Genomic DNA, 15,662 nt, shown 5'->3' with positions numbered 1-15,662 from the left:
ACAATAGCGCCACAGTTTACAGTGATCATAGGGAAGATATTTCCCATCTAGGACAGTTCTTTTTTTTTTTCCTTAGCACACCACCGTTTTGACTAGATGAAGATATAAAATCCCCTAGTTGTTTGTAACTTTGGTCTGCTGTGCAGCCTGCCAGACTGACCCAATTATGCGAGTGCCCGCTTTTCCATTAGGAGGGGTAAAAGACGTGGGAGAGGGGGTAGCTGATGGGTTACATAAGGGATTTTGTGTGTGTGCGCCTATACCTCAGCTGGATGAATTTCTCCTAAGCAGAATGGATGAACTATTTTGGTCTTTATCTGCAGTCATTTACTATCGGGCCAATACAGTAAAATCCCAGGAGAGCGGGCGAGCGCCGGCCACTCTCCTGTGCACGCAATACAGTATTTAATTTATTAAAATTAGGGCCGGCGGTAAAAAGAGGCGCTAGGGACACTAGCGCGTCCCTAGCGCCTCTTTTTTGACAGGAGCAGCGGCTGTCAGCGGGTTTGACAGCCGACGCTCAATTTTGCCGGCGTCGGTTCTCGAGCCCGCTGACAGCCACGGGTTCGGAAACCGGACGCTGGCAAAATTGAGCGTCTGGTTTTCGACCCGCCAGCTGCGGGCCTATTTCAAAAAATTTTTTTTCTATTTTTTTTACTTTTTTTAACTTTCAGGACCTCCTACTTAATATCGCCATGATATTAAGTAGGAGGGTGCAAAGAAAGCAGTTTTTACTGCTTTTCTGTGCACTTTCCCAGTGCTAATTTCTGAAAGTAAAATGTGCAGTTCTGGTTGCCCCATTTCAAGAAAGACATAGTTGAACTGGAAAAGGCGCAGAGGAGGAGACAAAAATGGTAAAGGGAATGGGATGGCTCTCCCTATGATGAGAGGCAACACAGGTTGAGGTGGATGAGAGGGAACATGATAGAAGTTTATAAAATCCCAAGTGGGATGGAACAGGTAATTAAAGGATGGTTATTTACCTTTTCAAATAATACTACAACAAGGGGACGCTCCATGGAATAACCAGCAGATTCAACATAATTTGTGAAAAGTACTTTTACACTTATCACACTGTCAAGCTGTGGAATCTATTGCCAGAGGATGTGATCAAGGCGATTAGCATAGCAGATTTTAAAGAGGAAAAATCCATTACACATTATTAGCCAGGCAGACTAAAGATAGCTAATGCTGTCACTGGGAGGAACGAGATCTACTTTCTGGGATCTGCCAGGTGTTTGCGACCTGGTAGGCCACTGTCAGAGACAGGATGCTGGGCTTGATGGCCCACCTTGGCAATGCTTATGTTCATAGGGGGCTGTAACAGACAGGAACACATGGCCTTTGTACTCCATGTGATAGAGCTGTGTCTCCGATGGGTCTAGAACCAAGGACCGAATGTTGCGTTATGACTGCTAGGACTACAGGCTACCCGGCCGCTATTTCTTTTAAAGGTATTGGAACAGAATTTTTGGAAAATAATTTCTTAAACGCAGCAACATTTTGGAAAATAATTTATTATACAACAACATTCTGGGAATAATTTATTAAACATAGCAATAAATTACATTATTTTAAGCTTCTTTCAGATTGTCTGGAAAAGCCAGTGAAAGGCTGGGAGCGCAGGAGATCTTGACCCAGCTACTGAGATGCAATGGAGCCGACCGATGAAATGTTAGCAGCAAACAAATCTCTGGGGAATGATTAGATCTAAGGGCATCCAACCTACAGCAGGACTCAGATACTGACACAACCACTCTGCTGCAGGACCTCCACCCTCACGATCCTTTCCACAGTGATGTGGGTCCCCACTGGAAATTTAAAACATGACCCAAAATTAAGACTAGGACCACAGAGGCTTACGTTGTAGCACAGTGTACGTACAGGGTGTTCACGTTCCCCTATCCAGGCTTCCCACTGATCAGCACGTTTGCCAGCAGTACACTACACGTATGGAGGTCTCCTGCTGAAGATTTTTCCTACTGCAGGAATTTTCAGGAGCCACCCTAGCCTGGAAGGTTGGGTCAAGGTACAGCAAGCCGTCGTGCGACCCGCTAACTACTTTTCTCAGAGAAGGCACGTGCCAGCTGTGCACACAGATACGCATGTGCACGCCCAGTCTCCGATTCTGGCTAGCAGCCACTCAGCCATGGCAACTGATAAAATCTCACATCCTCGTCTTCCCAACTTCCCCTACTTGGCGGAAAAGATCAGAGGATACAAAATCCAAAAATTCTAAAGATGCCATTTTCTGGAAACAAATTAGCTGCTTCAGTTAGGCTTAGAGAGGGTCTTCAATCTAGGCTTTAAAAATTGAAGGGGGAAAAAAAAAAAAACCCCCACACACGCCTGCAGCTTACCCTGAATGACAAAGCCCCTTGAGAGAGTGGAGAGGCAAATGACTGCACAGGAGTGAGCATGGGGGCAGATGCAATAAATGAGCGCGGAAAGAGGGCACTGAGTGTTAAGCGGCCGCACCTTTCTTGGGTGCGCGAAGCAATATGTAAATGAGGGAGGCGCTAGGGTCCATTACACGCTGCTAGCGCCTCCTTGGCAGCGGGCGCCAAGGAGAGACCGGCTGTCCGTGGGTTAGGAAAGCAGGCGCTCAATCTTGCGAGCATCCGTTTCCCTAACCTTTTGAGCTTTTACTTCCTCCAACTTAATATCGCCACAATATTAAGTTGGAGGATGTACAGAAAAGCAGTGTTTTCTGCTTTTCTGTATAACTTTTTGGGGTGCTCAGAAATTAACGCCTGCCCTGGGGCAGGCGTTAATTTCTGAGCGTGAACATGTGCAGGTCGGGCGCACCCTTCTTTTTTACATTTGCAGTGAATAACTAATAGCCTCATCAACATGCATTTGCATGCGATGAGGGCTATTGGTTTCGGAGGGGGGGTTGGATGCGCGTTTTGGGTGCGCTAATCCCCTTATGGCGTAAGGGACGGTGGATGTGCGTCCAAATCGCGGGTCCAACCACAGGTTAAACCGTGCACTCGACTGAGTGCACTCTTTTGCATCGGCCCCCACGAGTGACCAAGCAAGCAGGCTGCATGGGTGGGAGGGAGTTTTCCGATTATCCCAGCACCAAAGGCCAGCCTCTGCCTCCCATCAACAGAGAGAAAGCGCCTGGTTGCATCACGGTAGTGCTTAATCTTTCAAGCTCTTATTTTTATAACATAATTCCTTAGGCAGGCAGGATCTGGACTTAGCTGAATAGACACAATGAAAGCTCTTTTTCACACCCCTATAGCCAGTGATGGTGCATGTATTCAATTTCCTGTAAATGTCAAGCTTTTCGACAGATGACTATAGCATGTGCATGAAAGTCTGGAGACAGTAAGGAAGCAGCTGTGGGTTATATGCTCAGTGTCAGGGCAGAGTATACAGTAAGGAGGATGGTGCACAACACCAGCGTATTGAGGCATGAGACCAGAGTACTCAATGTTAATAAAACAAATCTTGTCCCAAACCCTGACCATTCATTCAAGCTGTTTTGTGTGTATTAAAAAAAAAAAAAAAAAAAAAAGGAAATACCTGAGCTAGAACACAGGCTAAATTTGCAAATATTTAGCACACAATCTTCCAATACAGTTCCTTTAAATATTATGAAAAAAACGTAACAAATAATCTTTAACCCTTTTGAAGTGCCACCAGGCTCTGCTTCTGCTACCTCCGTTCTCCTGCAACATTATCTTTGGCTCTGTCACTTATGGACTTCAAATCTTAACACTCAGTGACAATAAAATCTTATGCTTCTAGTCTGTGCTTCTTCCATAAGTTGCAAATAGTGGCTATTTCTGGTAGCAGGACACCGAAGTATAAGATAACTATTTTTGTCCTGTTTAGTACATTGGTGTCACTGTGGTACTATTCCGGAATGGCAGCTAATCAGAACGCCCCTATCTAATCACAAGGACACGCATTGTATAAAAATCAAAAGAATATTGATATTACATTATGCACTTTGGATCCGATGATGCTATATTAGGCATGTAACAACTGGAGCTACAAGAATAGAATGCAATCAAAATGTAATTCAAGAGCGAATATTGAGGATGGAGGAGAGGAATAATTTGTAGACATCATGGCTTAAAACAAGATACATGGGGGTTTTTTTTTTCCTTTTCACTTTATGCCAAAAACAAAGTCACATTGAAATGAAGGCCAGAAAGTTACATAAGAATCGCAATATCTAAACCCCACTCAGAAGCATTCTAGTAATTTGCAGCTTACGCTGCCTCTAAGCTCCCTGTTTGATCTCTCCAGGTTTACTCCCCAGCTGGCTTTGGCTGAAATGTGGATCTAGTTTTCATATTTTTCAGCAGCTGCTGCTGCCTGGATTGAAATGTCCATATCGCACAAATATATCAGTAAATAAAAAAAAAAAAAAGAGACAGGGTATTTTATTGCTAAAATCATTAACAGTATGATTGCAATGGCTAAGTTTCATACTTTTTTTGGAATCTAAAAGTGCATTTATTTTTGCAATTAATCTTGAATGAAAAATAAGAGGCTTGCTTAATGACATGTGCATTAATCCGCTAATACCTGAAACAGGCCCAGCTGGAAATAAACTGGAACATTCCTGCTGCTTTGGAAGGGGAGGGAAGCTGAGTCACAGACGGCTGCTGGAGTCAAAGAGCCTTTCTAGGGGCCAGAAGTGGCTGGCGAGCTGATTGACGCTCTTCGTGCCTACCAAGCATTAATACAATAAGAACGTATTTATCATCTTCAGCTCAAACTGGGAGGATAACATTTTACCTTCACTGAGTGCTCGCATGCACAAGCGGCTAGAAGCAGTGCATCCTGGTGACAGTTTCAGAGTTGCTAAAAACGTTTTGGTTTAAAACTACCATACAGAGAGCTAAGAGCCCCTGCAACTTAAAACATTCAGTCTACGGCTCTCCTTAAAATTCACAAGTGGACAAGTCGCCACTGCAGTGCAATCTGGAATGCTTCATGTCCCCTATAGCACAGTCAAGAATTACAAATTCCAAAAAAATGCAAAAGTTCCAACTTCTGTTTGTGGAACTGGAAAGGGGTTTGATCTGCTGCCTTAGTCTAGGGTTTCCCCAAACCCTGTCCCTCAGGACCCCACAAGTCAGTGGGGCGTTCACAGCATATCCAAAATGAATATGCATGAGAAATTTGCATTAAATAGCAACATTTGCCAACACATCTCATGCATATTCAGTGTGGCTCTCCTGCAATCCTGACTGGTTGTGGGAGGGTTGCCAGGACAGGTTTAGGAAGCACTGCCTTAGTCACAGCGTTGCCAGTTGGCTCCAATCTTCAGACAGACTGATCCCTGCATGGAGTCATAGCCCTGCTTTATTAGGGAAATGAGAACTATGACAAAACCAGAACTGTCCGGAAAAAAAAAAAAAGGGAATCCATTTAAAAATCACCCGATCTGAAGCAATTCAAAGCTTTCTGTCAAGCACAGCCCTGATGCCCAGTTGCAGAGAGTTCAGACTGGGCGCAGTGCATTCTCCTCACCCACATACAAGACAGGGCACCCGTTGTCTGGGCTGAGGCCGGCGCTGGGTTCTCAGCTGGGCAGGCTGAGGAAGGATTCCCGTTTCCAGTTGCTGCACAGGAGGGAGACCGAGCCGACTCTGGCTGGGGGGGTCCATCTGCTCCTGGCTGTCACTGCAGAGTGCACGCTGCGATACAGGAAATGAAAAAAGTGTCAAGAGGCAGAGGTCCCAGCACAGCTTGCAGGGGAGCAGTCAGAGTAGGAAGGCTCAAAAGCATCAGTGACTATGGGGGAAAAACACCCTGGTGCACTCAAAGGCGTTAGGAGAAAAGAGACACCTCAGAGATAAGAGGGAAGTGACATCTCTGAAGCATTTAGAGGGAGGAGACATACCAAAACAGTATTAGACTAGCTGGTTGGTTCGGATCCCCCAGGCTTCATGCTAAGTGTTAGCCATCAGACAGCAAGGCCTGTGCTTCCCAACGCTGATTAATTTAGTCATAATAAAGGTGTCACCTAATATGATTTTATTGACTTTTATTTCCACATACTACAGATCCAACAGCCTGAAACTGCATCACCAGGACCTGAACAGCTGCAAGCATCAATCCAAGGACCACCCAGGGGGCTACGTTTTAGCCATAGTTCCTGGTTATTTACTAGAAGTTTTTTTGTTTTTATTTTTCATTTTCATCCATTTCTCCCCCTTCCACGGGATGGCTGCACTGGGCAAACCTGGGAAACAGAGGACACATTTTCCCTGTGGATGAACCGGTAGGCGATCTCCTGTGGTGCTCAGCACCCGAGCCCGCGGCCATCATCAAGCCACCAGAAGCTTGCGCGCCCCTGATAGTCAGGAGACCCAAACCAGGGGTGTCCAGCAAAGCCCTGGACGTCACGGACATTTCCTTAGGAGAACAAAACAGCAGTCACTGTTCTATTCTCTCTCTCTCAGGAGGCAAGGGCAGGAGTCTGGAAAACCAGGGAGAAATGGCACGGAGCCTCCGCCAGCTGGATCCAGCTCATGGGGACAGTTAGGGAGGAAATCTGGGGAACCTGCTACATGGGAGGAGGCTGGGGCCCTTGTTGCCTTCTGTTGCCAACTGCATGAATTAAGATGCAGAAATCTGCTAAAAATATATTCTGTAAATAGATCACTTTGTAAGCAATGCTAATACGCTGGTTTCCCAGAGTGATCATTTCCATAAATTCTACCCCGATTCCTGCAGAATGCTGCTGCCCTTTAGCAAAGGCAGATATTTCTTTATAAGTTTGATTTATAGTCTGCTTTTCAGGTGCTTCAAAGCGGATTACATTCAGGTACTGGAGGTATGTATCCAGGTCTCTGGCACAGGTCTTGCGACCTGTCGTTCTGTTTTTAAAAAAAAGCAGCACCTTTCAATCACTGAAAAAAAAATGGTAGAGGACACTTATTTTATTTTATAATGCGAAATAAACTTACAGGGAATATCCTGATTCATAAATGTGTAATATCGATGTGACTGATACACTATGGGTTCAATTTTCAAAGGATTTAGGTGCCTCACTTTGCCCCTCTGAAAACTGAGCGTGGACATTTAGTGTCCTGTAAAGTGGGTGACTAGGAGAGTGGTGACGGGGTGGAGGAAAAACGTTGGGGGCTCAGTACTAGACACCCAACGTCAGAGCGGAAAGTTAGGGAAATGAATTTCAGGCCTAAATTTAGGATGAAAGTCTGCAGAAAACGCAGGCACCTAATACAGGGAATGAGCACTTTTTATTTATTTTTTTATAAACTGGCCCCATGTGATGCAGCTCCCACTGATCTGACTCCACGTTAGGGAACGGGAATAGCAGGAAATTTCATCCTGAATTGTTGGACGCTGTAGGGAAGGGAGATGGCTCACGCTTTCAGACACACCATAGGGAGACGATTTTTCCAAGAACATAAAGAATGGGGGGTGGCAGGAAATGGCCAATGAAACTGGAATGTCACCCCCAAGCAATACAGGACATGGGAGGAAAAAAATAACAAAATCAATCAGCTCAAAGAGGCAGAAAAGGTGCCTAGGAATTGCTACAAATCAAGGGAGAAAAACTGGAAAGCTACGACTACAAATGCTCGTAGTTTGGGCAATAAAGGACTTGACCTGCCCAGGCCCTAATGGTGGAAGCGGACTTGGACATTGTTGGTGTCACGGAGGCATGGTTCCCAATCATTCTCATGACTGGCATATGGCCATACCGGGCTATAACTTGTTAAGGAAGGACAGAGAGGACAGAAAAGGAAGAGGAGTAGCTCTTTATGTCAAACACAATATCCAAGCAACTGAACTGCAAGAAGAAGCATTATGGGCCAACCTAAAAAAAAAGGTAATGGTGCATCCATTTTTATTGGAGTGGCTTACAGGCCTCCGACTCAAATGGAAAAACTAGACAGAGATCTGGTCAAAGACATCCAAAAGGTGGGAAGGAAGGGAGAAGTGTTGATTGTTGATTTTAATCTGCCGGACATAGACTGGAGAATCCCTTCTGTGGAATCTACCAGAAGTAGAGGGATAGTGGATGCTCTGCAAGGGGCTCTGTTCAAACAAATGCCAATGGAACCCACGAGGGAGGGAGTTATACTCAACCTAGTCCTCACTATTGGGAATAATGTCTCTAAGGTTCGAGTGGATGCCCATCTCAGCACCAGTGATCATCAAACGGTAAGGTTTGACATCGAAACAGGATACGGAAGTCACACAAAGACCCAAGTTTTGACTTTCAAAAACATGGACTTTGTTGAAATGAGGAAATATCTGGAGGTAGATACTAGAAGACTGGGAGAAAATGGGAGAAGTGGAAAAACAGAGGACCATACTAAAGGGAGCAATTACAAAGGCAACAAATCTATATGTTAGAAAAGTAAACAAAAGTAAGAGAAATAAGAAACCAATCTGGTTCTTAAAGGAGGTGGTTGACATAATAAAAGCAAAAAAGGCAGCATTCAAGAAATATAAAGGACCCCAAAAAGAGGAACACAGGGAAGAAAATCTGGTGAAACTGAGGGAGCCAAAGAAAGAAATCAAGAAAGCAAAAAGTCAGGCGGAAGAAAGGATTGACAAAGAGGTAAAGCAAGGTGACAGAACATTTTTCAGATATATCAGAGAAAGGAGACAGGTCCGATTTCAATTTGGTGTTCATTAAAGAAGATTCTGGAGAAGGACCGTCGCTAGTTAACAAGACTGTGTAAGGGGGTGGAGCAGATGAAACTCAGTTTACAGAAGAGAATGTTATTACAGAAGGGGGGGGGGGGCTTAGGAAGCCTTGCCTTCTGTTTTGTTATGGGAACGCTGGGAGAGCGATCCCAACTTGAGAGGAATGTGTGTCCTTGGACCTCGGCACCATCCCAGAAGAATCCAAGAACGCACCGTGGGTTGGCGAGGCATGTCCCAGCTTGGGAGAAGGCAAAGTCTGACCCTCTGCCGGACCTGCATGCTTCTGGAAGCCAACAACATTATGTTGGTTATTGAACAGTCCTCCGACCGTTCCCAGCCCTTTCAAACCTGCCGCTAGGTATCGGCAAGAAGCAGCAGGCCGGACTGAGGATGAGGGCAGACGGAGGCCTTGTGACACAGAAGACTTGAGACAAGACGAGAAGACTCTGGAAGTGGATGAGGATCTTGGAAGACTCTCGATGAGACAATGAGACAAGGAACTTGGAAGACTTGGACAAGACGAGAAACTGGGAAGGTTCAGATATTGGCACTGTCTCTCTGGGCGCCCTACACAGTCCACCCACGGGACTGGTCACGGACCACCCTGTCCCACTGCGCGCCCTACACAACCTGAAGAGGCTGGTCACAGATCACGCGGAGAGCGGGACAAGCGCAGGAAGGGAATCCAGCTGAGACGAAACTCCAATGATAAGCAAGGTGTCATCCGGAGAACCACATGAGCTGGAGGGTCAAGAGGACTCGGAAGCACAGGAAGAGGATCCAGCTGAGACGAGACTCCAATGGCGGGAACAGGAACCAACGGGACGGATTTACCCCAACAAGATGTCATCTGGAGAACCAAGGGAGCTGGAGGGTCAGGAGGACTCGGAACGAGCGAAGGAGGAACGGAACCTCGGAACATCAGGAAGCCTGGAACATCAGGAAGCCTGGACTAGGAACATCAGGAAACCACAGGAAGCAACAAAGACTCAAACAGCAACCAACAAGGGCCCTGACTTTGACGGTCTAGGAAACTAAGTAAGGGGGTGACTTGCATGGCACAGCAGATGCTACCATAAGCCTGCTGGGCAGACCGGATGGACCGTTTGGTCCTCTTCTGCTGTCATTTCTATGTTTCTATGTAAGCACCTCCTAAGGGCGAGGGATATTCCCAGCAAGCGGGGCTCCCGCAGAAGGCAGCCTCATCCAGGGCAAGGTTACAGACTCCCCCAGGGAGGCAGGCAGATCTCACCCTTGAATGTACAGAAGCGGACAAGGTTTTTGTTTGTTTTTTTTCGAGGGTGGGGGGGGTTGGGTTGAAACTAGACTCCCCCCCCAAAGGATGGAAGTACTAAGGCACGGGACCTTGTTTGTTATAATTCAGCCAAGGAGATCTTGAAGCAGACAGAGTGTGAGTTAAAGGCATCCCCAGTCAAAAATGTACAAAAGCAGCTCAAAGGAAAACCTTCCCTTCTCGCACTTTGCCCACTCCGAGGAAGTCCCGCTGGGATCCCAGTTCCTGAATCCCCCTAACTCTGCTTTGGAAACCTCAGGATTAACACGCGGTGACAATAACAGGTCCTGCGAGACACAGCCTGGGGACTGCCTGCCTGATCAGACAGGCTGTCTCTTTAATTTCTGCCATGTTATCTTTATGATGTAAAGTTAGATCCTCCATCTGCTCCCCTGGAAGGAGAATGGGAGAGGAGACAAAAGCCTGACAGAGACTCTGTGTACAGAAGGCAGATGGTCAAAGCGAGAGAAGGACAAAAGACAGTTTTCCGAATGCTCAGCCAAAGAGGGAGAGAGAGAGAGACAGAAAGACACTTTCCCCTCTGCAGATCATGCACAGTCCCTAAACGCTGAGGCTGGGACCGGCATAGCCCTCCCTCGTACACTGCCTGGAGCACGAGTGGGCACAGACGGGTGGATGTGCATTCAGTCTATAAAGCAAAAGGACAGAGCGCAGCTCTATAGCCAGAAAAGGCCAGAAGTCAGAAAGACCCCCCCCCCATCCCCTAACCTTCAAAACTTGGCATGGGTGGGGGGCGGGGGGCGGGGGAGGATCTTCCCCCACACCCAAAGGAGGCAGAAGGTCTAAATAGTTCTACAATGCCTAGCCCCGAGGCCTTTATAATGTAAATAAAAAAGAAAAAAAAAAGGAGGGCTGTGAGATTACAGATCACCAGGGGCTTCACATACTCTGCCACATGATCAAGCACTGCACTCCCATTCAATACACAGGACAGGACGGAGACAGAGAGGCTGCATACTGCACTCCCATTCCATAGACGGGACAGGACGGAGACAGAGATGCTGCACACTGCACTCCCATTCAATACACGTGACAGGACGGAGACAGAGAGGCTGCGCACTGCACTCCCATTCCATAGACGGGACAGGACGGAGACAGAGATGCTGCACACTGCACTCCCATTCCATAGACGGGACAGGACGGAGACAGAGAGGCTGCACACTGCACTCCCATTCCATACACAGGACAGGACTGAGAGAGAGGCTGCACACTGCACTCCCATTCCATAGACGGGACAGGACGGAGACAAAGAAGCTGCACACTGCACTCCCATTCCATAGACGGGACAGGACGGAGACAGAGAAGCTGCACACTGCACTCCCATTCCATAGATGGGACAGGACGGAGACAGAGAGGCTGCACACTGCACTCCCATTCCATAGACGGGACAGGACGGAGACAGAGATGCTGCACACTGCACTCCCATTCCATAGACGGGACAGGACGGAGACAGAGAGGCTGCACAAGATGGGACAGGACGGAGACAGAGAGGATACACACTGCACTCCCATTCCATAGACCGGACAGGACGGAGACAGAGAGGCTGTACACTGCACTCCCATTCCATAGACGGGACAGGATGGAGACAGAGAGGCTGCACACTGCACTCCCATTCCATAGACGGGACAGGACGGAGACAGAGAGGATACACACTGCACTCCCATTCAATACACGGGACAGGACTGAGACAGAGAGGCTGCACACTGCACTCCCATTCAATACACAGGACAGGACTGAGACAGAGAGGCTGCACACTGCACTCCCATTCCATAGACGGGACAGGACGGAGACAGAGAGGCTGCACACTGCACTCCCATTCCATAGATGGGACAGGACGGAGACAGAGAGGATACACACTGCATTCCCATTCAATACACAGGACAGGTCGGAGACAGAGAGGATACACACTGCATTCCCATTCAATACACAGGACAGGTCGGAGACAGAGAGGCTGCACACTGCACTCCCATTCCATACACAGGACAGGACAGAGAGGATACACACTGCACTCCCATTCCATACACAAGACACGACAGAGACAGGGAAGATACACACTGCACTCCCATTCCATACACAGGACACGACAGAGACAGGGAAGATGCACACTGCACTCCCATTCCATACACAGGACACGACAGAGACAGGGAAGATGCACACTGCACTCCCATTCCATACACAGGACACGACAGAGACAGGGAAGATGCACACTGCACTCCCATTCCATACACAGGACAGGACAGTGAGGATACACACTGCACTCCCATTCCATACATAGGACAGGACAGAGAGAATACACACTGCACTCCCATTCCATACACAGGACAGGACAGAGGGGATACACACTGCACTCCCATTCAATACACGGGACAGGACGGAGACAGAGGGGATACACCCTGCACTCCCATTCAATACATGGGACAGGACGGAGACATGGGGTAACACACTGCACTCCCAGTCCATATATAGGACAGGATGGAGACAGAGAGGCTGCACACTGCACTCCTATTCCATATACGGGACAGGACAGAGAGGATACACACTGCACTCCCAGTCCATATACGGGACAGAACAGAGAGGATACACACTGCACTCCTATTCCATATACGGGACAGAACAGAGAGGATACACACTGCACTCCTATTCCATATACGGGACAGAACAGAGAGGATGCACACTGCACTTCCATTCCATATACGGGACAGGACAGAGAGGATACACACTGCACTCCCAGTCCATATACGGGACAGGACAGAGAGGATACACACTGCACTCCCAGCCTGCATGCAAGGCGCGTGTATGCACACTCATTTTCTCATTCCTACTTCCCTTTGCCAGCCTAGAGTAGTGGATGCTCCCATTTGCCCCTGCGATACTTACACCTCCCGACAGACTCTGCCAGGGCTTCCCGTTCCATCGATTCTTCTTTCCACTGGAAACCTTCATCTGGATAGCAGAATGACAGCAGGTCACCCTCTGATCCTTGTGCTGATCATCGCACAGCTTCCCTCCTTCCCAGTCTGCTCCCACCGAGGCGCCCTCCTCACCCCACCCCTCCCTTACAGAGTAATGACCATCTTCTCTAACAGGCCCTACCTGCACACTAGCACTTCAACCTTCCTTGCAGGGAACTTTTGGGAAATGCCTGGCTGCATTTCAGATAAGAGAAAGAGCCCCCTTTCCTAGCAGGGCCAGCCCTGAAAGTGAACTACTCTTCTCCATCCATCCTCCCTTCCCCTCAGCGGTTCCGACCAGCTCTTCTCGACCTGACCCCCCCCCGGACAGGTCAAGGTCTCAGCCTTTCTATGAAAGAATGCAAGATCAGACACCACAAAGGGCTGCAACAGCAGCGCTCTCCAGCCCCTGAGCTTCTCTCCACCTGCATCCTCCACGTTTCATCCCCACGCTGCGGCTCTCCCCCCCCCCCATATATTGCTCCAGCCTCCCCTCACCAGCACACCATGCCCGGGAAACCCCTGCGCCGTTACCTTGATTTGCTCCTTCAGGTATTCCGCCCTTCCCATCAGGGTCTGAATCTGAGCAGGTGGGAAAGAAAGAGAGAGACCCTTCACGGACTTGCATGGAGGCGCTGCTGCTGACCATGACTTGCACAGGTACGGATATCCTCTACTTAACGGGAGGGTGGGAGCTAGGAGACCGAGAGCAGCGACATGAAAGATTTTTTAAAAGTTAAAAAAAGCAAGCTGGGAGTTCAGAAGAGAAGCCCCCTAGCAGTCTCGCCAACAGGGCCAGCACCGGGCTCTGGAGGCTCTGCGGATGGATCGAGGAGCTGTGGGGAGCCCCAGGGGATCACAGCAGAGCGGTGCTGGGCCACCCACGCATACCGACGGCCTGGCCCTGGCTCAAAATCCCCCCCTTCTTCCACCACAAGGGGCCTGACAGCACCAGAGGCGGTGCGGAGGACAGGAGAAGAGCCCGTTTAGAACTGGGACAGGGGAATCCTTCCACATAAATTAAAAAAGTAAACCAGCAAATAGAAGCCTCCGAGGGGACTGGGATAAGCAAAGACAAGATAAGTCAGAAGCAAGATGACACAGACTCCTGTTTATAGAAGGATTCCTCCCATTTTGTGCCCAGGGCAGAATTCATGATGAAATTTGGCCCCTAAATATCGCAGATTCTCCTCTCTTCTCCCTCCAGCAAAGACTAATCTCAGGGGCCTTATCAGCCCTCTTACAGCACAAATGTCACATCCAGAAGAGCATTTTACTGCCATGGCCTTTAATCACCCACCCCCATGTACCACCACCACCCCAGGACTGCACAGCCTGCATCACCCAGCACCACATACACCCCCCCCCCAGCACTGTATGGCCTGCATCACCCACTTCCATGTACACTCTCCCTGGCACTGTATAGCCTGCTTCACCCACCTCTGCCAACAGCCTCCTACAGCACCCATGGCCTGCATCACCCGCCTCCACATACAATCCCCCCCAGCATCATCTGACCTGTATCACCAACCTCTGCATGTAGCAGTTCCCGTCTCCTTCCTGCTGGCTCCGCTGTAACGTGAACACAAGCAAGCCATTACTCTCGACATGTACACATACCAGAGAGGCATGTGCGCCTATGGCAGTGGGGCTGCTTGTGACATACACTTGCCCTGGAGAGGCAGCGTATCCCGGAGGCATGCGCGCCTATGGCAGGGAGGCTGCATGTGATGTCTACACCTGCAACCTCTGAATGTAATCTGCCTTGAAGCGTCACGAAAGGCAGAACAGTAATACAAAATTATTCTGACACGTATGTGAAAAGCATGTCCATCCACGGCAGTGAGTCTGCATGCGGCAGATACACACACACACGTCACGGGGTGTGCACACGTGGCAGGGGGTTCATATGTTCGGTACTTCTGGCTGTGGATCTAGGTGCACGCCGTCTGTCTGACCCTTGAGTTTTCAAATGAACCCTTCAGCCCACGTTACTCACCCGCTAACAGAAGCAGCAGCTCTCCCAGACTCTGCTGATAAAGTTCCAGTGCATCGCTGTCACTGTCCCCCGATTCCTCCTAGAACACAGGAACACATCCACTGGACAGAAGACTGCACCAGAATTGGGAAAATGCATTTGGTCCCCAGGTTATTAGATGACGCCCGAGTGACGGGTGCAAGAGGATTTCCCCTGCAGACACAGCTCCCTAACCTATCCCAGCTGGCCCATGACGCACCTGCAGGACAGCAGAGACATGGCCTGGTCTCCAGCTGCGAGACAGCAGGGACCGAGGAGGGACATGCGAGAGAAGGGCAGGTTAGCAATGAACTCAAGCCTAGAACGCACCTCATGGAGCAACTGATCGATTTGGTTTAACTGCCAGCTAAATTATCTACAGCTATTCTCCTAGTATTTCTGCTTTCGCTGAAAGGAAACCTTCTAGATATCCTAAGCAATTCTCCGCTGGGCCGATCCTCTCCTTTTTCCTTTCCAATCCCCTTCCTCCAAGGCTGATCCTCTCTCTCTCTCTCGCCTGGCAGAAAGATAACAGCGGCACCTCCTGTTGCGTCTGCCTCCTCCCAGGCCACATTCATGGTTGGACTACGCGGGACGCCACAGAGGTTCAAAGTGTCCCTCTGGCCTGGGTGACAGGAGGATGCAAACACAGCGTGAAGCGCCACTGCTCTCCTCCTCCTCCTCCTGCCACTGGGCTGCTGTGAAGGGAAGAGAAGGGCAC

The 15,662-nt window shown here is 48.8% G+C and overlaps 1 protein-coding gene across 3 annotated transcripts in view; it reads right to left on the bottom strand.

Annotated features, from left to right (window-relative positions):
- Nucleotides 1-1,497: 1,497 nt before the first annotated feature.
- The window catches only part of ULK3 (unc-51 like kinase 3), a 41,184-nt gene continuing 27,019 nt past the window's right edge, over nt 1,498-15,662 (bottom strand). For 2 of the 3 annotated variants that reach the window (XM_029574927.1, XM_029574929.1), the window contains exons 12-16: nt 14,924-15,002; nt 14,456-14,496; nt 13,459-13,506; nt 12,851-12,916; nt 1,498-5,666 (exon numbers count right to left, since the gene is read on the bottom strand). In XM_029574927.1, the coding sequence (XP_029430787.1) occupies nt 5,496-5,666; nt 12,851-12,916; nt 13,459-13,506; nt 14,456-14,496; nt 14,924-15,002 (405 nt within the window). In that variant the 3' untranslated portion in view covers nt 1,498-5,495. Of the gene's footprint in view, nt 5,667-12,850; nt 12,917-13,458; nt 13,620-14,455; nt 14,497-14,923; nt 15,003-15,662 lie in introns of those variants that run through there. The other variant, XM_029574928.1, reaches the window with a different exon arrangement.

Source organism: Rhinatrema bivittatum, chromosome 13 (genome assembly GCF_901001135.1).
Source record: "Rhinatrema bivittatum chromosome 13, aRhiBiv1.1, whole genome shotgun sequence".
NCBI lineage: Eukaryota > Metazoa > Chordata > Amphibia > Gymnophiona > Rhinatrematidae > Rhinatrema > Rhinatrema bivittatum.
This window is presented reverse-complemented; position numbering and strand designations above follow the sequence as displayed.